Genomic DNA, 25,165 nt, shown 5'->3' on the forward strand with positions numbered 1-25,165 from the left:
AATAGATTATGCTGTCATTTATCTCATAGCTGTTTGTAATGTCGCTATCCTCAAAGTGACTGCCACAGTTCCACTTGTTGCAACAGTAGCTACAATTTAAATATAATTAAGTGGCTTTGCAGCCTTTTGGGACATCCAGAAGTCGTTAAAGACAGTAGTTCTTCAAGACAAATGCCTTCATGAATATAAGATATGAAAAACTTTCATGAATATGCTTCCCCTTTAAATGTTATGCTGCTATTTAGGATATACAAGCAAAACTGTTTACTTGAAGAGATAATGACACACTGAATTATAGGTGATGTTCTGCTCCATATGTTGAATTGGATTTTGCATCCTTCATGGAGTCTAGATCAGAATAAATGTATTGAATTAGATTAAGTACTGAATTAATGTAACAAAACTACACAGAAGCACATCTCCTTTCTTCAGATGATTGATCTGCAATGTGAAGGAATCATGTATAGAGCAACTATGCTTCAAAAAACAAATATGATGAAGCTAGAATTTATTTATGTACTTTTAAGACCATTTGTATAAGAATACTCAGAAAACTGTAGCCAAGTGTGAGCCGAGAACATCTAGCAATATCTGAGCATGTAGCAGCAACGGATTGATTGAATTTTGCATTCAAATAGTAATCCTTAAGAGCACTTGATATAAACTGGCTTGGACAAGGCCAATAGACAAAATTTACATCACATTTTTCTAAAGAAATAATTGATTTTTGACAGGCTTCAACAAACTATTTACAGTTTAACCTGTACACTTGTCAGAACATTGCTCAGTGAAAATAGATCACAAAGCCCTGCTGCCCATTCGATCTCCCCCTAGCAGGATAAAGTATTACTGCCTTCCAAATACAGAATCTAGATATTTTTAAATCAGTCTGATGCCTTAGCCTCAAGCATGTTTCCCGGTAAACTATTACTGTTTGTTTCAAAATGTTATTGAGTAAGGGGTCAATCTATGGAACAGGCTCCTGCAGGGAATGAGGAAAACAGTCACTGATGCAGCCAAACGCAGAGTAGATAGTTTTTTTTTCAAAAATTAACATTTTGGGATACAGTATATGAGTAATTGATGGAGGTGTAGCAGACTTGGAGGAAAATAGAGACTGATGGTCACCATCACTGGTGCATTCTTCATGACAATGCCACTTGCCAATCAATCAGCACCCTCTTCACGTACTGTATAAAATGTTGTTTTCCCCTTATACTGGTATTCTTGCGAGGTGTCCTGATGAGTGCAAGACGAAAGGCTTAGACATGTTTCTTTTTTCAGCAGTACCCTGACTATCATTGTACACCTGCATTGTAGAAGGTGAACTAGATTGACTTTGGTCTTTTTTCATGTAGCAATTCTCCAATATTCCTATTTTGTTGATCAGCCTGTGTGGATCAGTTCTAAATTTGCCCTTTCCAACTCTGAAATTGTACTCTCTTGCCCCTGTTATACCTGAAAACATTGATTTGAATTCACTTTCTTGTGTAGTATTTCACAGGCCTATGTTGAGACATTTCTTATTGAATAACTCATTTTATTATGCCTGTAAAATTGCGAACTACAAGCAATATAATCAAATATATTTAGCTATGACGCATGTTTGCACCTATCACCATAATGTTCAATTTTGGCATGACTGCAATAATTTTGTTAATTCTAACCCAAGCAGCCATTAAGGTGACACCATCCATTCATAATTTGTTTTTCTCATGATTATTCTATGTAGATGTATATCTAAGCTGCCAAATAATTAAGATTATGTTTGAAATTTACAAATATTTGGTATCTTGTTAATATGCTGATGGAAAAAAACTGAGATACCATCAATTCAAACAGAGAAATGTGCAATGTTTAAGTTTCAGGATGAGGTTTTAATCTTACACTGCAGCAACTTGAAAGAAAATGGCATGAACACTTCTCAAGCCTATTTTATTCCCTTTGGTGACACAAAGTGAGCTTTAGCGCTGCCAGATAAATAGAGTTCTGCTATATCTGATTTTGCCATTGAAACAAAACAATGGTCACATGTTGCACAACTCTGCAACCTCAAAACAAACAACTCCTGGAGCAAACCAAGATCAGCGCAGCACAGATTCTGCACCTTTTCTACGATCTCCCTCCCCAGGCCACCGCCCCTAACCGCTACCCCACCTCCCCGGCAAGAGTTCTGTTGCTATTGCTTCTGGTATCAGATCTACACAAGACTTTCTTGAATTTTCTTCTTCATACTCACAAAAGATGTAACACAGAAATCCTGTCTTATCTCTAGCACCTCCTCAACCTCTGAAATTTACTAATAGTCGGGCCCCAATGTTGTGGAGAACTGCATCTGCGTGTGCATGGTATTGGTATATTGTACTGTGAGCGGAGAGAAACTTTACCCTATATTGTTGCCATAGTATTTGTTAAAGTGTATTTCTCTCACAGGCTAAAAGCTATATATGTTTTATTCAGACAATTATATTTCATTAATCTTTATAAAGTTAATGTCAAGGCTCCTTTTCGATTTTTAAGTTATTTGCATAATGTGAAGTAAAATATCATAAACTGGGTTACAAATGTCATAATATGAAAATGACAGACAGAAAAAAACCTACTTTTCCATCCTCCTTGTCCCACACATTTCAAAACACTTTTTTCCCCACTCCATCCAAAGCCACATAATCTCGGGGAGACGTGCAAAAGACAGATTAAAAACTCAGGCCAATTAGGTGAAAAGAAATTGGAAAATTTCTCTCCAGCTGGTCCAGGAGACCACACTGGCCCTGATCACTGTTATGCCTCCCTCTTGAATAAAGCGATCTTTGCCCATGTCAAAAGCCATCCAGCTCTCGTTGGCAAGCATCTTCTATGGTCCATTATTCTCTACAAATGAAATAACTGCCAAACACCCAACCTAGTTCTGTCCTTTACACAACAACCTTGGCCCCCTGGTCCTCCCTTATGTACATAGTTGAAATAATGGGCCTACATTAATCTAGCTCCTTCACTGTTTTAGGGATCAAATCACCCCTATATCTGGCATTCAGTAGATGGTTGGATCATCCTCCTTCCAACAGTTTTAATTACTCCACTGAGCAGATTAGCATCAGAGTATCTGAGCTTCCAGAAGCCTGTTTACCGTAACCAAACTTTTGCAAATTGCCACTTACCAGTCTCCCTTGAGATCTGTACAAATGCTTCCACACCACTTTCCCCATAGTTGCCCTCTGAGGCTAAAGTCGAGACGTAATTCCATCCAAGTGCTGTAACTATATCCACCATTGCTTGGACTTGGTATGAATCAGGTGGGACCACTCGGGAAAAGAAGTCATATCTGCTGTTGTCACTCAGCTCTGGGGCAGTTGATGCATAGCTGATCTGAGGGATCTGTGCCAAAAAATAAATATACCATTCAAAATGAGAAAATGTAATTAAATATTACTTCATTCAGGTTCATAATTAATAACTAAGCTGATAACTGTAAACTCTGAGGTTTAATTGGTTTTCCTCGTAAAACAATGCTGTTTTCCATTGCTACTGTTGGCACTCAAAACTGCACAGAATGTCACTGTGCAACTCCATTCATATTAGATCACAGAGCAATTAATAAAGTAAAGGCATTGTAAAATTGATCCCAGTATACCCATTGCAGACTACCTTTCATTTTCTTCAACTTTCTCCTGAATTCATTTACTCCTGAAATAGTTAACCTTTCCTTTGGTGGACCTTCCACACCGCAACTAAATGGCATACAGACAGGAAATGTTGGTGGGCTATTCAACTACGGGAACATCAAAACTGGGCTCAATTCTGTCCTCACCAATGCTCAGTGCATACTTTCCACCACAGATCACTGGGAAGCAATCAGAAGCCAAATCTGGCTGACGTTCCCCTTCCTAGCAACAGAATGCTAAAGCTGCAGATGAGGTAAGATAATTCAGTACAGATCAGGACCTCACTTGAGAACATCCTATTCCAGAAGGATGGACATAAACATACATACACAGACACACATACACACAGACACAGGCGTATATGCATACTTGCACACACACACACATACGTGCACACACACAGATACATGCACGTGCACACACACACACACACACACACACACACACACACAGACATGCACGGACACACATGAATGCATATGCACACAATGCATGCACACACAAACAGACACATGGATGCACAAATGCACAAGCGCATACATACAGACACAGACGTGAAGGCACACACACAAGCATCCACTTATGCACAAACATGAATGCATATGCACATAAATACACACAAAAATGCGCACACACAAACATGCGCATGCACGCGCACATACACACGCGCACTCACACATATGGAAGCATGAGTGTAAGCACATACTCACACCAAGGTATGCGCATGCACACATACACACAAGGACTACAATTACATACATACACACAGACGCACATGTACACAATACATTTATATATTGGCTGAACTATGTAGGAATATTTATTTCTTAGTCCTTAACCATTTTTCCCAATGTTGATTTGAGTAACAAAAATTTAAAGCTGAATTGCCTGTAAATATCTTATCTGTTCATGCCAAATAATATATATCAATATGAACAAGTAAATTTGTTTTCAGACTTTACTGAAGTATCACTCGAATGTCCCAGAATGTTTCAGCTTGGCTTCCTTTTGAGCCATTTTTTTTCCTCTGGTGCCTATTCAAGAAAAATTTTGGGCGCAAGATTCAGATTAGTAGCTCCGCCACTGAAGCCGGGCGCTCTCCTGGGGGTGTGAATTGCTCCGACAGCCACAAGCAGCATGTATGTACACAGAGTACCAACTTATGTACAGCCTTCACGAGGGCGACTCCTGTACGCTCTGAAGTGGAGACATCATGACGTCACACAACCCAATCAGCTGATGTGATGCCCACTTTCCAAATTTGAACCATGGAGGCCCATTCAACAATTCACACATCACTCACAAAAGATCAAGGATTGAGCTGCATAATGTAGCCCGCACTAACATTACTTACAGAGCTGGTCACCCAACTTGCGAGTAAGATGATTTTGTGAAACTTTTATTTCAGTGTCTAGAAGTTCTCTGGATTGATTTTGGAAGTTATGTGCTGAGTTGCTGGATTTGGCAGGCAGCCCTTCCGCATCACAGGAAGAATAGAGGATTAGGTGACCTGTCTACACAAAGGCTGATGTTGCAGCACCTCTGGATCTGCAGGGGAATGAAGCAGAGGCTGCAGAGAGAGCAAGCTCTGCACGATACCCTCTGCCAAGCTGGATCCAGACTTGTCCATGGTCTAGGACAGGCCTGCCAATACACCCATCATCTTGCACCCATCAGCAGTCTCTTGCATGCCACCCTACTGAGGTCCTCATTTGAGTTCAACCCACCAGGTCTCATCTACGACCTCACAGTCTGGGTAGCTGTTACATGAACCATCTTTTCCCCTGGTGAGATTGCCACTCATTCATGCACAGTGATTCAACACTTGCAGATTCCAACTCTAAGGTACAAATGGTGCCAGTATCTGAGCTGGTGGCTGTGAGCGTCATATCAAGCGACGGAGCCTTGTCACCAATGCTGAGCTGCTGTTCTCTCTCATTCTGCTGAGGCCACTGGGCAGATAGCAGTAGTTGGGTGTTTGAAAGCAGAATATCAGAAGGGGAAGGTTGAGTTTAGGGAAAAGAGGTGTGGGGTGAAACACAAGAGGTCCATGGTCACACTATCAGCAGTTTGCATCTCATGCCACTTAGCAGGATGAGGGTGTGTTAGAGGTTAATAGGGGGCATAAGGCAGGAACACATAATCATCTTCAATTGTCAGCAATGCAGGATAACATGGGAACTGTTGCTTCCGGCCCCATGATACTGAGAGCCATCACCTCCTTGTCCTCCATTGCTCTGCACTGCTCCCTTCTATTGGGTGTCACCTTATTTTGCAAGTGAGGTCATTGGACTCCTAGACAGGCCCTTGGATCCAAACTCTGAGAATTGACCTTCCTGGCCAACTGCTGCCACTCCCTTCTGAGGTTGGTGCTTGAGGCTTGCTGGAGTCCAGCCAGGAGCAATGGTACCTCTCTAAACCTGTCCACCTCCACCATGAAGGCCTCCAGCTCAGAATCTTGGAGCCCTCTCTCTGCCCTGGTGTTCCATTTTCCTCAGAATTGCAGCAACAATATTCAGCAGCAGCCTCCTATAATTCAGTGCAGTTTTCCCATTCTCTCTGTGAATGCTGCTTATGCAGCTCTGTAAGATCTGTAGGATTTTTGGGTTCAGGAATCACAGATATCTAAGATAGGCCACCGTGTAGAATTTTAATTAAGAGGCAGCAGTTTTGATATAATGCATTAGATAGTTTATTATGTTTATTAAGTTGATTGTGGTTCCTGGCTTCACTTCATAATTCTACGCACAATTAACTACAAATTAAGCCTGTTATTTCTCAAATTTCAAGCCAATTACACCTGGACTACTGTGGATCCCACTCCTGACACCGGTCTGTAAGATCTGAGTGCAGAAACAGCCGGAGCGCAGCAGATGCCCCACCCTACACTTCAATCATGTGCATGAAGTGGCAGCACTAAATTTAGATGCTGCCCCCCCCCCCCAACCCCCAGCAGAATCCGTATGGGCAGGTTGCAAAATGGGAGCCTCATGCCACAAAAGCAGCACAAGCCAAATTTTAATCTTATATCTTTTATTCTTATTGCTTGGCTTTATTTTACCATTACAAACCTGCTAAGAGAGCATCAACCTCTTCAAATGTATATAATCTTCTCGTCTGTCTTCCCCCAGCACTGAGTTTAGGAGTGTGTGGCCAAGTGCCTAGCTGTCAGCGAGATGAGGTCACACAACCTTTTCCCACTTGAGAGTATCTGTCACAGCTCAAACTGTATCTTATCATCTCTCAGCCAAGCTGCCAGATGGAGCCTCATGCTATGGTGGGACGGTCCATCACACTGAAGACACAGGAATGAGAGTGAAGGGATGATATAAAACAGCTTAACCTGCTGCTATACCTCCTGCCATCTGATTACAGTGGTTGTGAAGACATGGAATAGTGACTTCTGCAGGTAGGGAAGAATTGGAAATAACAATATTGAACAAAACACTATGTAAAATATGTTCATCTACATGAATCTAGAGCCATGAAATTTGGCTTTGTACCATCTGGATTAATCAATGACACAACATGCACTTTGCCCCAAAAATGGCATTGGCAGTGCGCCCACACACTTCTAGTTAGGATGCCATGTCCACCCAGGGTGCTCAGGGAGAAATTTCCCTACTCGGACCTGAGACAGGTCGGCTTCACAAAGGAAGCCGTCACTGAAATTTGCCACCTGCTGTAGCCTTAGAGCAAAGCAAAAATGATATTGCCAATGATTGTGGAGATGATCATGACCAGGCATTTTTATCCAACTGTCTCCATTCAGGCCCGAGTCATACCTCCATTTCTCACCTACCAACAATCTCTATCCATTACAACTTATACCTAGAATTCATAACTGCACCTCACTCTCACATACTGCTGCAAGGTTCACAGCTACAGCTCAGCATCCCCTCACTGACAGCTTATTCAACCATGTTCAGCCAAACCAATTGCATGACACTCACTGACCTGCTTTCTCTTCCAGGTCAAGGTGGTGCATAATCTGTGGCAGCAGTCCTGAACTGGTGAGGTCAGGCATCGCTGCATGTCTTACTGCATGATAAGATGGTGCTCACCTTCATAGGAGTGGCCGTGACTGACATTGTGGTCAGCAACATAGCTGAAACCACTATAGATGATGTTAATTTCATATGTAATCCACCTTCTCCCTTTTCACTACCCTGTCATCATGCAATCTCTTCTGATTTACAAGCTGCAGATGGTGTAAGTATGCACCACTTGCAATGTCCTGCTCCCCTCACCACAACCCTACTTGTGTGATGTTATCCTTTCAGATGCCCAAGAACTGCAGCCTGACCAGGCTGTAAGTGCAGAGCAAAAACTGGTAGGTGAAGAAAAGATGACAATGAAAAAGCGCCATGGGCAGAATCGTCCGTGCCCGCTGGCATCGTGTGTGTTCGGCGGCGTGAGCAGACAATATGGCGAGAAGGCCAAAGATCGGTTTTACAACATTGTAAAACCAGTTTGCGATCGTCCCGCTCCACCTGCCAATGGCAGGCTGCTTTTCCTGCCGTCGGACATTGGGAACATAATTGTAATCCATCTGCATATCATTATTAGCCCAGCTCGCCAGAATCGTTCCCTCACCCCCCCCCCCCGCCCACTGCATCGTCCGCCCACGCCAGTGTGATTACACGCCAACATGTTTTACAACATATAAAAGATGTCCACTTGGCGGGCTGCACTTTGAGGGGAACTCAGAGGTAATTACACAATAATGTTGCAGAGCACTTGCCTGAAGGGTCGCCTCTTGGATTTCAAGGTTGAGATGCGGTGGGTGGGGCGGGCAATGGCTGCCCTGCAATTGAGGTGCATTGTGGGAGGGGTCAAAGGCTGTCCTGCAGTTGAAGGTAGTGCACAAGCACGTGTGGCATGAGGAGGTTTGGGTGAGGGAAGTGGCCATGCATTAGGGAAACCTAATATGAAGTGACTATTCCTCTGCAGCTGAGACAGTTCAGGCCCAGCCATGTTGATATGACTGGAGTCAGGCCTCTAGCTTATCTGCCATTGAAGCAACACAGAGGCATCAAAATGCCACCAAGTGCTCCAGAGCTTTTCACCCCACAAGCACAGACTGAAAAGTAATGAGCATTTCAGTGGACCACTGAACAGTTGGACGGCTGGGCACATTGTACAATCTCCTCGCTAAAGCTGGCCATGGAGCAGTCACTGGTGGAGGTGCTCAGAGCCCCTTGCAATGTTAGCATCCCAGTTTGGACCAGCCTGCCCCATGGTTCAAGCTAACAGTGCAGCCTTGCAGTGCAGGTTAGGAGAATGCCTGTGCCTGAGCTGAGAGCACAGCATGCAGTGCAAAGGTCAGGTGGAGTTAGGCAGAGGTGAGTGATGTTTCGGGCAATCAAGCTGTGCACTAATTTCAGGCCGTCCAAGTGGTGGTTAGCACTCTCTAGGGTGCATTAAGGGGACTTCGGACTTAACAAAGACAGGTTCTTAGTACACCCAAGCTAACCCACGTGTCTCTCTCTTTCATCCTGCAGGAGGAGTACTTTAGGATCATGGTGCCTGGTGACCCAGCTGTATGCCTCATGGTTTACAGAGAGTGAAGACAACGGAGAAGAGAGTGACTCAACACCTGGCTACACAGAGGGAGGAGTAACACCTTCTGGAAGAAGGAGCAGCTGGGGTTCCCACACATGCTGCCAAAGAGCCAAAGCAAGCCGTCGCTGGTTGGCGCCTACCTAGACCCAGGGTCTATAGGCGCCACCTTTCATTCCTGTAGATGACTGAGAACCAGTGTCACTGAAGACTGCACATGTCTAGGGAACTGGGGATTACATCAGCCAGCTACTGTAGGATTTGGTGCCATGGAGACATGGACAGCATCCACAGCCAGTGGCCATGGAAGTGGTTTCTTTCAGGGCTCCGCAGGGGATCTCTATGGGATATTACAAGCCTCCACACACAAATGCATCCATGAGGTCACAGACGCCTATTCACGAGGGCACACAACTTTGTGCATTTTGCCCAGGACCAGGACGGCCAGAGTGCAAGAGCGGGTGGATTTGCAGATCTCGGGTTTCCCACAGGGGCAGGGTGTGATCCACTGCTCTCATGTGGCGCTCAGATCTCCATCACAACAAGCAGTCGACTATGTCAACCACAAGGAATTCCATTTGCTGAATGTGCAGCTGGTGTGCGACCACCAGAAACGCATCCTGCAGGTCTGTGCACAGATTCCACCAAGTGTCCATGACTCCGACATTCTTAGTCAGTCACAGATCCCTGGAGTCTTCCAGGGTCCACAGAAGCTACAGGGTTGGCTCCTCGGGGACAAGGGCTACCCACAGAGGACGTGGCTGGTGACACCCGTGTGATGGCCTCAGACTGCAGGAGAGTGGAGATATAATGAGACTAATGCTACAACTCGCAACTTGGTGGAGCAAACAATTGGGATGCTGAAAATGAGATTCCAGTGCCTGGACCGGTATGGTGGAGCGCTGAAATGTAGTCCACAGGGGGTGTTACACATCTTCATTGTCTGCTGTACCCTTTACAACCTGGCACTGCAATGGGGAGAGGAGCTGGCTGAGGAGGAGATGGAGGTCTCCTCCAATGAGGGGGACGTCAATAGGAATGAGGGTGAAGAGGTCTTCAAAGGCAACGATGATGGTGATGAGGCCCTCGCCAGACGAGGCAAGCAGCCTCAGGAGGCCCTCATAGCTGCTAGATTTGTGGAGGGTGACGATGACATGCAGTGAGGTGACCCCATAGATTCTCACATTGCATCTGACAGTTTGACTCCAGACAGCTGATGGCAGTGCGAATATCCCCTGTGAGAATGCTGCTGTCATGGAGATGCAGTGGTGGCCCTAATAGTCTCTCAATTGCAGGAGGATGATGATGACATGCAGTGATCTTCCCATAACCTCTGAGAATGTCTGACTCCTCTCTGTCCGAGGGCTGCTCACTTGCATTCCATGATCAGAGTCAGATCGTAGAGACGCAGCCAAGAAACTTTAAAATCATCTGATCCTTTGTCCGCCTTCAGCACCTGAGCCCTTCAGGAGCTGGAGTACAGTATCAGTGTTGACAGATGCTGAAGAGATGGGAGCCAGCCCCTCCTTAAAGATGCTGAGAGCACAACTAGAGAATGAGGGAACTCTGTGACGCCAGCCCACAACATTCTGGCAGGAATGACAAGTACCGCTGAGGTGCAGATATCAGTAATATTTCCAGGGAGTGTGAAGCCGGGACCATCATTTTGGTCTGAAGGCTGCACAGAACACAGGGAAGAGGTCCTGCACTGAGACAGCTGCCTTTATCTTGTGCAGAAAGGTTTCACATCTGAGTGGAATGAACACTACTCATCAGAACAAGGAGCCATAGGCAGGGGGTCATTCTCGAGAGTTTATTCACAATACTGAACAGTATATACAAGTGATTAACACCCGTGCCCAGACTATGCAGCTAATTTTTCTTAATTTTCCTAACCCTAATCTTAGTGTTCCCCTGACATCCACAGCAGAGGTGGAGGCAGCCTGCTGATTGCGACTCCCTGTCTGTGATGACCTTGGTGGGCGTCCTCTGGAGAGCCGAAAGTTGAAGGGCCCCAGCCTGATTTTGGGGTCCTGCTGTGTGGCAACGTCACCCTCCTCGGCCTGTGGAGTTGGAACTCCTGAGGTCGCAGGAAGAGGGGATTCGGATGAGCCGGTCACTCCCAGAGTGTGCACCTGCTGATCCTCCTCCCTTATGGGTGCCTGAGGGCCCTATGCTGACTCCTTGAGGTGACGGGGTACCTGGAATGAGATTGAGCTACCTGGCACCCCTCTCACATATACACTGTTGGAGGCCAACTATGGCATCAGTGATGGAGTTGAGCGCATGCAGCAGTGCAGGAGTGACATCCTGGACCAAGGCCTCCGTGGTGGCCGCCATCCTACCAGTGTTGACTTCAGTGCGTTGGCATGCTGGCACTATCACCTCAGAATGAAGGTAGATGAGCTCCTCCATCCTGCCTTGCAATCTGAGGAATGCAGCAGACATCCCTTCCTGATGTTCCCGAGCTTGCCTTTGCAGCTCCAGCAACTGTGACATGACCAAGTCATCCGACTCAGACTCAGCAAATTGCTGGCCTCCCACAGTCCTCCGAGTGCCAGACACCAGGGAAGTCCCTGCGCCGCCTGCTGTAGATCATGCAGTGCGATGTGCTGACCAGATTATGACCCCAAGGCTATTCTAAAGCTAGGTCCCACCAAGGTGTGTGTCTCTGCGTTGGTAGAGGGTGTGGGTGTGCGCTGTGACAGGACTTCATGGAGGGTGCCTCCAGATTCCTCTTCCGAGGCTTCTTCGGGACTTGACTAGAGGCCATGGGTCATGGACTCTGTCAGCTGCTTCCCAGATGTGCCTGTGGAAGCAAGGGGAGATAATTAGTGCATGGCAGTAGCCTATGAAACAGGACACGTCACTCACAGCATGGTTGTCTGATGGATGTTGCACTGCTGGACCCTGACTTGGTACAGCACCACCGACCTCACTGTCAGCACAGGACCGGTCCCGGTCATCGCCGGCCAGCTGAATGACTCTGTTTTCAAAGTCCGTGAGGACCTTGATTTCAGGCATTCCTCCACCAGTCTGCAACCTCTCCCTCTTGTGTGCCAGTTTATCCTGCATGAATAGAGATGGAGAAAGTGTAAACAGGACTCCTACCAGGCCAGATGATAAGTATGCTTGGCATGTGTGGGTGGTGACTGGTCCCAAAGACAGGATGAGGACAATGAGGGTGATTGTGAAAGAGTGAATGGTGATGTCCTTTGAACTGTGAGTGAGATCGCTGTGGATATGTAATGGGTTTGTGAGTGTGTGAGTTGAGAGTGATTAGAAGAGTGAGCTACCCTGGTGGAACAGAACAGATCATTCATCCTCTTGCAGCACTGGGTGGCTGTCCTCTTTTGAAGGGCATTGGCACTGACCACTGTAACTTGGTTTGGTTGATCACGCCACTGCCCATCCTTGAGTACAGCAGTGGTAGACAACATCCTGGCAGGACTCCACAGCATCCAAAAGGTGTTCCAGTGATGGGTTGCTGAACCTGGGGGCTGCAGTCTTTTTGCTTTCGTGGACATCTTCCCTGCAGCAGTTGTGGTCTGGAAGCACTGAGATGTGTACATGCGGCTTGACGTTAAATATGGCGCCAGGTGTAATGAAGTGGCAAGGTCTTGGCGGACGGGCAAATGAGAGCCTGCCCGCCATGGAAGCGGCGTGTTTCCTGGGAATTCATAAATAATGTGGCAGATGTGGGACGATACAGCGTGAAACGTCGTTTTAACCGCCTGCTACCACACTTAGTGTAAATCTGGGATGATTCCACCCATATCCGTGGCTGACGACAGCTCTGTGGACCTCTGATGGCTTCATCTCAGAGTAGAGAAGAGCTATAACTAAAGCACACAGGCAAACCAGGATGTTCACTGAAGGAACATATAGGCTGGAATTTTCCAGCCCCTCACACTGGCGGGATCTTGTGGTCTCTCCGATGTGAACAGAGATTTCAATGGATCGCCGGCCTCACTGCAGGGAAACGCACCAAAATTCCAGCCATTGCGTACCAAAGCAATGATTCAGATCTTTGAATTGTTGTTGGGGGAGAAGACTTACAATGTGCACAAGAGAGGATGGAAAAATTATAAGTAATTGTTAGATATCATACAATATTGTCAGGGATAGAGATCTCACCATTGACTTGGCTGAGAAGCATTTGAAAATCCACCAAAATCTATGAGGACAATGATGTACAACAGCCAACGGCAGCTGATCACTCTGTTCAGGCAAAGCAATACCATTGTGGCAAATTGTCCACTTTTTAATGCGCATGGCAATTGAGCCTGATGATCACCAATTGAACAAATGTATATCAACTCTTATTTGTTTTTCTCATTTAGTTTCCGTAGAGAAGTGCAAATTTGGTCTGTTAGGTTTATTCTTGGTCAACTGCCAATTTCATTTCTGCTCAATGAAAGAAGCACGGACAACAAAATATATGAAAATGATTTCAGCTTTTGGGGACAATAAATGTTATGGATGCACTGCCCTTTTTCTCTGTAGTATTCCCTTGTAAACTTGGAATGTCCACATTGAGTAATCCTCCTGTGTGTGAACCCCTAAAAGGAGCGCCACAAGTTGTAAAATTGGGGGAAGATGCACCTTCATTTGCAAAAGGTATATTTCCAAATATATCAAACAGTGCAAACTTTTTTTCATGAGGTTTCCTTCATTCTTGCCATTTCATTTTTTTCTTTATTTATTCATGGGATGTGGGTGTCACTGGCTAGGCCAACATTTAATACCCATCCCTAGTTGCCCAAGAGAATATGGTGGTGAGCTGCCTTCTTGAACCACTATAGTCCTTGTAGTGTAGGTACAGTCACAGTGCTGTTAGGGAAGGAGTTCCAGGATTTTGACTCAGCGGCAGTGAAGGAACAGCGATATATTTCCAAGTCAGGATGGTGAGTGACTTGGAGGGGAACTTCCTGGTGGTGGTGTTCCCATCTATCTGCTGTTCTTGTCCTTCTAGATGGTAGTGGTCGTAGGTTTGGAAAGTGCTGTCTAAGGAGCCTTGGTGAATTCCTGCAGTGCATCTTGGAGATGGTACACACTTCTGCTACTGTGCGTCGGTGGTGGAGGGGGTGAATGTTTTTGGATGTGATGCCAATCAAGCCGGCTGCTTCGTCCTGGATGGTGTCAAGCTTCTTGAGTGTTGTGTGACCTGCGCTCATCCAGGCAAGTTGGGAGTATTCAATCACACTCCTGACTTGTGCCTTGTAGATGGTGGACAGGCTTTGGGGAGTCAGGAAGTGAGTTACTCATCGCATGATTCCTAACGTCTGACCTGCTCTTGTGGCCATGGTACTTATATGGCTAGTCTAGTTCAGTTTCTAGTCAATGGTAACCCCCACGATGTTGATAGTGAGGGATTCAGTGATGGTCATTACCTGGCACTTGTGTGGCACAAATGTTACTTGCCACTTGTCAGTCCAAGCCTGGATATTGTCCAGGTCTTGCTGCATTTGAAAATGGACTGCTTCAGTATCTGAGGAGTCGTGAAAGGTGCTGAACATTGTGCATCATCAAACATCCCCATTTCTGACCTTATGATGGAAGGAAGGTCATTGATGCAGCAGCTAAAGATAGCTGGGCTGAGGACACTACACTGAGGAATCTCTGCAGTAATGTCCTGAGCTGAGATGACTGACCTCCAACAACCATAACCATCTTCCTCTGTGTTAGGTATGACTCTAACCAGTGGAGAGTTTTCCCCATGATTCCCATTGACTCCAATTTTGCCAGGGCTCCTTGATGTCATACTCGGTCAAGGGTAGTCACTCTCAACTCATCTCAGGAGTTTAGTTCTTTTGTCCAGTTAATGAGATCAGGGACTGAGTGGCCCTGGTTAAGTGCCGCTTGATAGCACTGTTGATGACCCCTTCCATTACTTTACTGATGATCGAGAGTAGGCTGATGGGGTAATAAGTGGCTGGGGTGGGTCCTGCTTTTTGGTGCACAGGACATACCTGGGCAATTTTTCACATAGCCTGGTAGATGCCAGTTTTGCAGCTGTACTGGAACAGCTTGGCTAGGGGCGCAGCAAGTTCTGGAGCACAAGTCTTTAGTACTATTGCCGGAATATTGTCAAGCCCCATAGCCTTTGCAGTATCCAGTGCCTTCAGCCGTTGCTTGATATCACGTGGAGTGAATCGAATTGGCTGAAGACTGGCATCTGTGATGCTGGGGAACTCTGGAGAAGGCCGAGACGGATCATCCACTCAGCACTTTTGGCTGAAGATTGTAGCAAATGCTTCAGCCTTATCTTTTGCACTGATGTGCTGGGCTTCTCCATCATTGAGGATGGGGATATTTTTGGAGTCTCCTCCTCCAGTGAGTTGTTTAATTGTCCACCACCATTCACAACAGGATGTGGCAGGACTGCAGAGCTTAGATCTGAACTGTTGGTTGTGGGATTGCTTAGCTCTGTCAATCACTTGCTGCTTATGCTGTTTGGCACACAAATAGACCTGTGTCATAGCTTCACCAGGTTGACACCTCATTTTTAGGTATGCCTAGTGTTGCTCCTGGCATGTCCTCCTGCACTCTTCATTGAACCAGGTTTGATCCCCTGGCTTGATGTTTCTGGGGATATGTCGGTCATGAGGTTACAAATTGTGTTCAAGTTCAATTCTGCTGCAGCTGATAGCCCACAATGCCTCATGGATGCCCAGTTTTGAGTTGCTAGATCTGTTGAAAGTCTATACCATTTAGCACAGTGGTATTGCCACACAACATGATGGAGGGTATCCTCAATGCGAAGGCGGGACTTCGTCTCCACAATGACTGTGCAGTGCTCACTCTTGTTGATACTGTCATGGATAGATGCATCTGTGGCAGGCAGGTTGGTGAGGATGAGATCAAGTATGTTTTTCCTTCTTGTTGGTTCCTTCACCATCTGCTGCAGACCCAGTCTAGCAGCTATGTCCTTTAGGACTCGGCCAGCTCGGTTAATAGTGGTGCTACCGAGCTACTCTTGATGATGGACATTGAAGTCCCCACCCAGAGTACATTCTACATCATTGCCACCCTCAGTGCTTCCTTCAAGTGATGTTCAGCATGAAGGAGCATTGATTCATCAGCTGAGGGAGGGTGGTACGTGGTAATCAGCGGGAGGTTTCCTTGTCCATGTTTGACCTGATGCCATGAGACTTCTTGGGGTCTGAGGTCGATGTTGAGGGCTCTCAGGGCAACTCCTTCCTGACTGTATACCATTGTGCTGTCACCTCTTGTACCACCGACAACAAGACAGGCCCAGGGATGGTGATGTTGGTGTCTGGGACATTATCTGTAAAGTTGATTCCATGAGGATGACTATGTCAGGCTGTTGCTTGATTAGTCTGTGAGACCAACTCTCCCAATTTTGGCACTAGCCCCCAGGACACTGTAAGGTCAACAGCGCTGAGTTTGCTGTTGTCATTTCCGGTACCTAGGTCAATGCCAGGTGGTCCATCCAGTTTCATTCCTTTTTTGAGGTTTTGTAGCAGTTTGCAATAACTGATTGGCTTGCTAGGGCACTTAAGAGTTAACCATGTTGCTGTGGGTCTGGAGTCATGTAGGCCACACCAGGTAAGGACGGCAGATGAGTTTTTACAACAATTGATGATGGTTTCATGGTCATCATTAGACTTTTAATTCCAGATTTTTATTGAATTTAAATCCCACTATTCAGTTCGAACCCAGCTCCCCAGACCATTACGCTGGGTCTTTGGGTTACTAGTCCAATGACAATACCATTACGCCATTACCTCCCCTCCTCAAATGAGTTTTTCCATCCCATGCTATATTTTCAGAAGACATTACTGTAATCTCACCAGTTTGCCTTATTACATTCTGGGGCAGCATCTTTCCAAAAATATTGTAAAAGAATAATTATCATCTGAAGAACATACAAAATATTTGACTAATATCAAGAGGTAGTCAAAAGATGCTTTCATTTCAAGTTAGCTGCAAGTAGCAATTTGCAGAGTTCTTTTGGATGAATGACAATTTTTCCATTTCCACACTTCTCATTCTCAGATTTTGGACAAAATATTGTTCTTAAGATCAATTTTCTGCCATTCAGATTGGTATGTGGTTACAGTGAAACTCACCAGACCTGCCAATTACTAAGTAACGCTAGTAACAATCATAGAACGTGGCTCCTGTTTTTATTCTGAAAACAGTAGAAAAAAGGGATATCGAAGGGATAGATAGCCAGACCAAAAAAGTGAAAGGTAAAGCGTGCCACAGATATATTTCCTGAACCAGATGAATGAATAGCTTTGTCTCAATAAATCAGCAATGGCGGACCTCAAAGATGAGTTCGAAGGAGATTTTTAAGGCTCACATTTGTCAAGAATCACATGGTGCCTGTACAGGTGGAGGATACAGAATAAAGCATCTGTCTGCCTCCAGTACATTTCAGATGAATACACAAGGTGGAGTTTGCTATAGCCAGATGTCCAGGTCATGTGGCTCATCTGCTCTGTTCCTTCTATTCTTAACAGCAGGAAAAGTCATTATGCCCCTTTCTATACAAAGGACAGCAACAACAGAAGGGCAAACATAAGTTCTACCAAATAGCAAGCTTTTTAAATGCTTGGGGGCCAATCAACTACACTTATGTGATTCACATTCCACCTGTCCTTAATGAGGACATTTTTTGGGAAACAGTTTGAAACATGAGCATTTAGGTCAACTTAGATCCCAATTATAAAATGATAATTATCCTCAAAGTCCAGTTATTGCCTACAGAATGCAGGACTCTGTCATTTTATATGCCTGCTGAACAGGTAGTCAATGTCGACCTTGTCAGCTACACCTCATTTTCCTTATATTCTATATGAGGGCAATCTTATTGTTATTCAGCATCATTGCTTCATTTACATTTTTTGACAGATTGGCTAAATTGCATTAACCTGGCTGAGTTGAAGTACTGCATCCAAATAATCCTTGAAACTGGAGGGAAGCATGGGACAGAGATTTAAAAAAAACAATTTGCAGATACCTGGAACCATTCAAAAACTCAAGGCATCCCAAAGTTTTTTAACATAATGAAGCACTTTGAAAGTGCAAAGCGATTGTAATGTGTGAAATCTCTTTCTTCATTTTGTGGTGGAATTGGTGGGAAAAGCTTGTACTTTTTTCAACAGACCCTAATTGAAAAGCGGGACTGAGATTGGAAACCAAAACCTCTGGATGAAACTGTATAACAGGGAACAGAGCCATCAGAGCTCAGTAGAAGTTGATGAGTCCACTGCTGCAGTAGGGTCAGGCTGGAAAGACAGAGGCTATATCCAGAAGCTGAGAATAAGCAATTATTTGGTGCTGCAGATGTTTCTGTTACTTGAAGATAACATTGGTGGATCTATGCTATCCCGAGTGAGATAAGGAGGATCTGCAGACATATGCCATTTTTGGTGAAGACCACACCCATAGAGTTCAGGTTGGATGTGCACTGCTGTTGGCTAAGGATCAGGCTACAATCCTAGAAAGGAAGAGATGAATTCTTCGTAAGGAAAACAAAGTTTGAAGGACTTTCTGATGGAGATTGATGACCTATACAGTGAGTAGATTGCCGAGCCAATTCGTAAGATCTGTCTTAGTTGTGTCTGCCATTTAATGTGCAATTTATAGTTTATAATCGAACACGATTGGCTTGGGGTTAATTCATGTTTAATTTTTTAAAAATTCTTTCATGGGACAAGGGTATCACTGGCTAGGCCAGTATTTATTGCCCATCCCTAATTGCCTTTGAGGTGGTTGTGAGCCCCCTTCTTGAACCACTGCAGTCCACATGCAGCAAGACCTGGACAATATCCAGGCTTGGACTGACAAATGGCAAATAATATTCACACTACACAAGTGTCAGGCAATGACCATCTCCAACAAGAGAGAATCCAACCCTCGTCCTTTGATGTTCAACAAAATTATCATCACTGAATCCCTCACTATCAACATCCTGGGGGTTAATATTGACCAGAAATTGAACTGGACTAGCCATATAAATACAGTGGCTACAAGAGCAGGTCAGAGGCTAGGAATCCTATGGCGAGTAACTCACCACTTGACTTCCCAAAGCCTGTCCACAATCTACAAGGCACAAGTCAGGAGTGTGATGGAATACTCCCCACTTGCCTGGATGAGTACAGCTCCCACAACACTCAGTAAGCTTGACACTGTCCAGGACAAAGCAGCCCGCTTGATTGGCACCCCATCCGCAAACATTCACTCCCTTCACCATCGACACATAGTAGCAGCGGTGCGTACCATCTACAAGATGCACTGCATGAGCACACCAAGGCTCTTTCGACAGCACCTTCCAAATCATTACCATCTAGAAGGACTATGGTGGGATAGATGGGAACACCACCACCTGGAAGTTCTCCCCCAAGTCACTTACCATCATGACTTGGAAATATATTGCTGTTGCTTCACTGTCGCTAGGTCAAAATCCTGGAACTCTCTTCCTTACAGCACTGTGGGTGTACCTACACCACATGGACTGCAGAGGTTCAAGAAGGCAGCTCATTCTCGAGGGCAATTAGGGATGGGCAATAAATGCCCATCCAGCCAGCGAAGCCCACATCCCATGAATGAATTAAAAAAATGATAAATTATAGCTGCTGCTTCGCAGGGTTCTAGTTTGAGGGTCATTGTCCAGCGGTATATTTCTGGAATGGAAGCCCTTGCTCATGAAAACAATAATGGCCCAGATCTCCCAGTCAGCACTGAAGCGGTTGCCTGTGAAGATTTCTGAGAGCTGACCTTTCGATCCCAACTGAAGCATCGAATGGTCAGCGCAGCCATCTCCAAAGAAGATTGTCAGGCTTAAGAAGAGATGGAAGAAGAGAGGTCACACCCCCTTTTCGCGACAGTGACTGTCATATTCAAATAGGTTTCTAAAGGTCCAAGTCTTTCAGTGAGTGAGTGAATGGGTGAGGCAGGTACATGACTGAGAGGGCACGTGGGTAGTCAGGTTGGGGGTAGTCAGGAGGCTGGGAGGGTAGTCGGGTAGTCGGTGGGGAGGCAGTTGGGTAGGTGGGGGTAGTCAAGTGTGGGGGGTAGTTGGGCCGGGTCAGAGGGTAGTCAAGTGTTAGGAGTTACTAAGGTGGTCAGGGAGGTATTCAGTGGGATAGGGGGTATTTGGGTCGGGTCAGTGGGTCGTCGGGTGCTTGGGGTGGTAGACGGGTTGGGTCGGGGGGTAGCTGGGTGGTCGGGGGTGTAGTCAGGTCAGGCCCGGGGGTAGTCAGCTGGTCGAGGGGGTTGTTGGGTTGGTTTGGGGTGGTAGTTAAGAGGGTGGTTGGGTGGTCGGGGGGTGGTCAAGTTGACTCGGAGCAGTGATTGGTGGGGAGTCGGTTATGATGCTCAGTTGTTACGCTGGCTGATCTCTGAGTTAGATCAGGTATTAAATTGTCTAAGATTTCCAAGGTGGGTATCCAGGTAAGTCCCACATCTCTGGCCCAAGCCTCTGTTCTGAGCTCAGGGTCGGAGACTTTCCAGGAGGGTCCCAGGTGGCGGAAAGCAGCCCATCAGAAGTTTAAACTTAACAGACAATTTCAGTGCATGTCTTTGCGTCAGGACTTCTGTGGGATTCTGATACACAATCTCACAACTTACGTCCCATCTCCGACAATCCGGAGACTGGAAGATTTGGACCAAAGTTTTTTGAAGGGCTGCAGTTGATGGTAGCTTAGACTTTGGAGATGTGATGTAAAAAACCATTCTAGTGCCTTCTCTTTCTGCTGCAGGTTTCCCATTGTGAAAACAATTTTTTATGATGACGTACAACAGACCATTACCTTCTTGAAACAATATAGTTCAAATGGCTTTGCTGATACCTTGAGGCAGTCATTAATCGAGGAGAAATAAGTTGGTTAAATTTTACATTCGCATTAACTTTTCAAAAAGTAGAATAGAGAATTGGCAGATTGAAGGAGCAACAGCCATAGTTGTTAGTGATTTGGAGGATAATGTCGATGATGTTCAGCATTGTGCATGTCTGGATCAGAGTGTTGCTGCATTGGTCACATGAGCACATCTCTACTTTGGAAAAGCCTGCCAAACAGCAAAAAAGTGCAGTACTTTCTCATACTACCCGTGATCATAGGGAAACATATGAAAAAGTTAAGCTTGTAACTGTAGAGTTAGCAATTCCGTCCTTCACTTTTCATTTCAGTGCACTGCTGATTGACTAGGTAATGACTTGGAAGGAGATAAAGCAATAAAAAGGCAGCACTGTAGTCAGATCATGGTTGCTGGCAAAATATTCAAAATGGTTAACGTTGATGGCAGTTCTCTGAAGCAGGCAAAGGCAGATCTTTTCAGACATTGCTAGGTAGCCATTCCTGAGCCTGGTAAGTCCTGGGAGAAGGATGCATGAAAAAAAACACATTCGCATCACATTCATTCTCATATCCCCACCTTCCCCCTCCAAAACAGAGACATATTCTGAGTCCTGATTGAAATAACAGCAGCTCTAAAAGACTTGGAAATGCAAAAGGCAGACAAAAGCAGTGAAAATTAAAAATAAAACAAATTCAGGACACTAAAATCCAGCAAGCAAAACCAGAGCAAGAATAACCGCAACACACTTTCATCAACTTCATCTCTCAAAGGCTAGAACACACCTCCCCAGCATCATTCATTGGTTATGCACTCACTGTGCATCTGAGGTGAGAAACAATGGAAATCATCTTGTTGGATATTTTCATACATTTACATCTTTGCCACTTTAAATTAGGCTCCTCCACATTTCATGCAAAACACTTGGACACGACCCATAGCTCCAACTGGAAAAATCAAGCTTAGTGTGAATCAAGGGGGGACCATGCTAATAGAGTTCCTGAACACATCGCCACTCATATTTATTCACATGCTGAAAAGAAAATCAGCTCTTATTGGGCACATTTGTTAAATTTATGTAACAACAGCATGAGATGGTGGGGGTTGGGGGGGGGGTGGTGGTAGTGGTCTGTGGCATTGAACTGTTTCCTTTTGTGGGATGGCAATTTACAAAAGGTAAACTTCACCATCATTTCAGCACATTGCACACCATCACCACCCACTGTTACACATAAAGACCATCACGTGGAAATAATGTTTGGAAAATCTTATGGAACAGCTGCCGTACAGCAGCTACAGAATCAAGGACAGAAAAAAGAACATATTGTCAGACCACAGGAGAGTCTAATTTCTCTGACTGCTGAACTATCCAAAGGAAATATTTGCAACACAGCCATAATACTTGAACAATAACACCCTACCTCACAAGGTTTGACAGCTGATTTCAAAAGGCTAGTTCAAACCATAAATCTACAGGACATGTTTTCTGTCTATAGTTCTGTGTAGAAATCTGAACTCCATAGATTAACAATTACCCCCTAATTATGGTATTACAGTATGAGCAGAGGTCAGTTGTATTCGCTGAAAGGCAGAAATTGCATAGAGTTTACAGTACAGGAATCGGCTATTCTGCCCAACTGGTCAATGCCTGTGTTATACTCCACGTGCAGCTCTCCTACTCAAATTATTTCTTCCCACCCTGTCACAAATCTCATTCTTTCCTTCTCCCTTGTTTGCACTGGAAATTCACATCAGCTACATACAAGATGGCACCATGAAATCCTGTGGAAGACTGTTCCACCAAACATTCTGTCTCTTTGTCATGTCGTGGAAGAAACTGCCCAGGTCTTCGGGTCTCCGGATGAGAATTTTCCAGGAAGTTTCAGCCTCCGATGGGCAACTTTCCTGCTCCCCAGAACCCTCCACCAATGTCTATGACTCTGAGTTAGAGTCGGAGACTTCGGAGAGTTCCGGTCTGCTTACCTGGATTGTTACCAAGGAAATAATGGACAGATTAAAACCTATGAAGGTATTTTCTGCTCCCATTGACAATGGACTGGTGTGAGTGGACAACATGGCGAGAAGGCCAAAATTTGGTTTTACACCATCGTGAAACCAGTTTGTGATCACCCGCTCCATCTGTCAATGGCAGACCATGTTTCCCACTGCCACACATCGGGAACCTAATTTCAATACTTAAGCATCTGCTTGCCAGAATCATCCCCCCACATTGGATCATCCGGACACCACACCGATGTGTTTCAAAACTATACATAAGCGACACGCACCTGGTGAGCGACACTTTGCTCGGGACTTCAAAGCTGATTTGCCTACCTTGCCAGCACTCGCAGTCATCAGTGCCAGGCTTTGCAGGCAGCACCCCATCACTTTTAGGGGGACGCATGGGCAGGTCTCTACCTACCAGCCCAGCTGTAAGACAGGGGTGGCTTTTCAATGGCTGCAGGGCTAGGGCTTGCTTGGGGAAGCGGGATAGAAGTGGCCTCAGGCAAGAGAAGATGTTGCAGGCCATGTGCTGTACTGGAGAAGGGGGTTATCCCAGGGTGTATGTGAGAACACATTTTGTTCTGAAGTGCCCTAAAGATGGTGAGGACTAAGGAGGCAGTCTCCAGAGGAGATGAGGCCAGATGGAGATGTGAGGGTGTGTGTGAGAGTTAGTGATGATGTCCCTTGAGCTGGCAGTGAGTGAGATGCCAGTGAATGTGTGACGGCCTTGTGAGTGTGTGAGATTAGAATGATGAGATGGTTGCTTTACCCTGGTGGCACGGATGAGATCATTCATCCTCTTTCTGCACTGGATGGCCAACCTCTTCCATGCAGCATTGGCACTGACCACCACTGCCACGCCTCCCAAGCTGGAGTGGTGAGATTGCTGGACCTCATGCGACCCAAGTGGGGGCAGAGGACATCATGGCGGCCTCCAAAAGACATTTCAGTGACGGGTCACTGAACTTTTCTTGGCTTTCAGGACCATGTCTTCACTGGAGCAATCCCGGGCTGCAAGTATTGAGAACCGTGTGCACAGCTACAGTTTAGATATGGTACCCGGAGTGAGGAAACGGTGAGGTAACAGCATGGCGGGCAATTCAGACGCTGCCTGCCAGCGAGACAGTGTGTTTCCTGTGCATGCGTGATTAATAAGGCAGGAGAGGGATGATAAGGCGCGAAAATTGCGGCTGACAGGCAAAATGTCTTTTTTCACATCTGCTACCACACTTAGTGCAATTCTGGGATGAATCTGCCCCTCGTCTAACTTCTGGGTAACTCCAAAACTGACCCTAAAATCACTCACACCAATGCCCCCACCCCCTGACTATCCCCCATTGACCCCCAACTACCCTCTGACCCCCTGAATACTATTCCTGACCCTCCAACCCCACCTGACCAACCCCCAAAATCACCCCTCTGATCATCCTTCACATGACCCAACTACTCCTCTTTCCCACTCCGACTACCTAGCTTGTGGCAAAAGGGGGCATGTCCTGTCTTTCCCCAACTCTACGGCAATGCGATGGAGTCCTCCAAGAGACGTTGTGTTCCACATTTCTGGGGAAAGACTCGGCAAGAAATGTGGGACAGCATCTAGATGGGGCGAAAGTTCAACTGGGGAGTGCAACCCAGTGATGATTGCCATTCCTCAGAAGATCCAGGTCACCAAGTTGTTGCTTCTTTTCCTATGGTCTGAAAAGATGGTACATCCTGCTTTTTCAAAAGAGGGAGAAGCTGGTTGGTGGTCCTCCCACACGACCTCCATCTGTCCTTTATAACATTACTATTCCTTAATACTAGGTAAGCTAATTCACTTACAGTATATACAGTGGTTTTGGTTTCAGCTTGGGAAATACTTTTACATTATGGAAATGAGGTAAAAATTGTGGGGTACAAAAACAAAGTGTAGCACCTTGCTTAAAATACCTGGCCCCAAATCCATTCAGCAACGTGCAAATGATGTGAAACTGTGGGAGGAGTGGCAGCACTTTTAAAACGTTAAAGTAATTCTGTGAAAGCTTATAAAAGTGCCCTAAAGGCGCCACAAGTCCCTCAGCACTTTATGCCAGAGTTATACCGCATGCAATGCCAAACCACACACATTT

General features: G+C 45.6%; 1 protein-coding gene across 1 annotated transcript in view; it reads right to left on the reverse strand.

Moving 5' to 3' along the window:
* Positions 1-25,165, reverse strand: part of LOC121293402 (metabotropic glutamate receptor 8) — a 434,543-nt gene that overhangs the window by 249,120 nt on the left and 160,258 nt on the right. Inside the window, exon 2 of the mRNA XM_041216453.1 lies at positions 3,159-3,375. Coding sequence (XP_041072387.1) covers positions 3,159-3,375 — 217 coding nt within the window. The remainder of the gene's footprint in view (positions 1-3,158; positions 3,376-25,165) is intronic.

This window comes from Carcharodon carcharias, chromosome 21, assembly GCF_017639515.1.
Source record: "Carcharodon carcharias isolate sCarCar2 chromosome 21, sCarCar2.pri, whole genome shotgun sequence".
NCBI lineage: Eukaryota > Metazoa > Chordata > Chondrichthyes > Lamniformes > Lamnidae > Carcharodon > Carcharodon carcharias.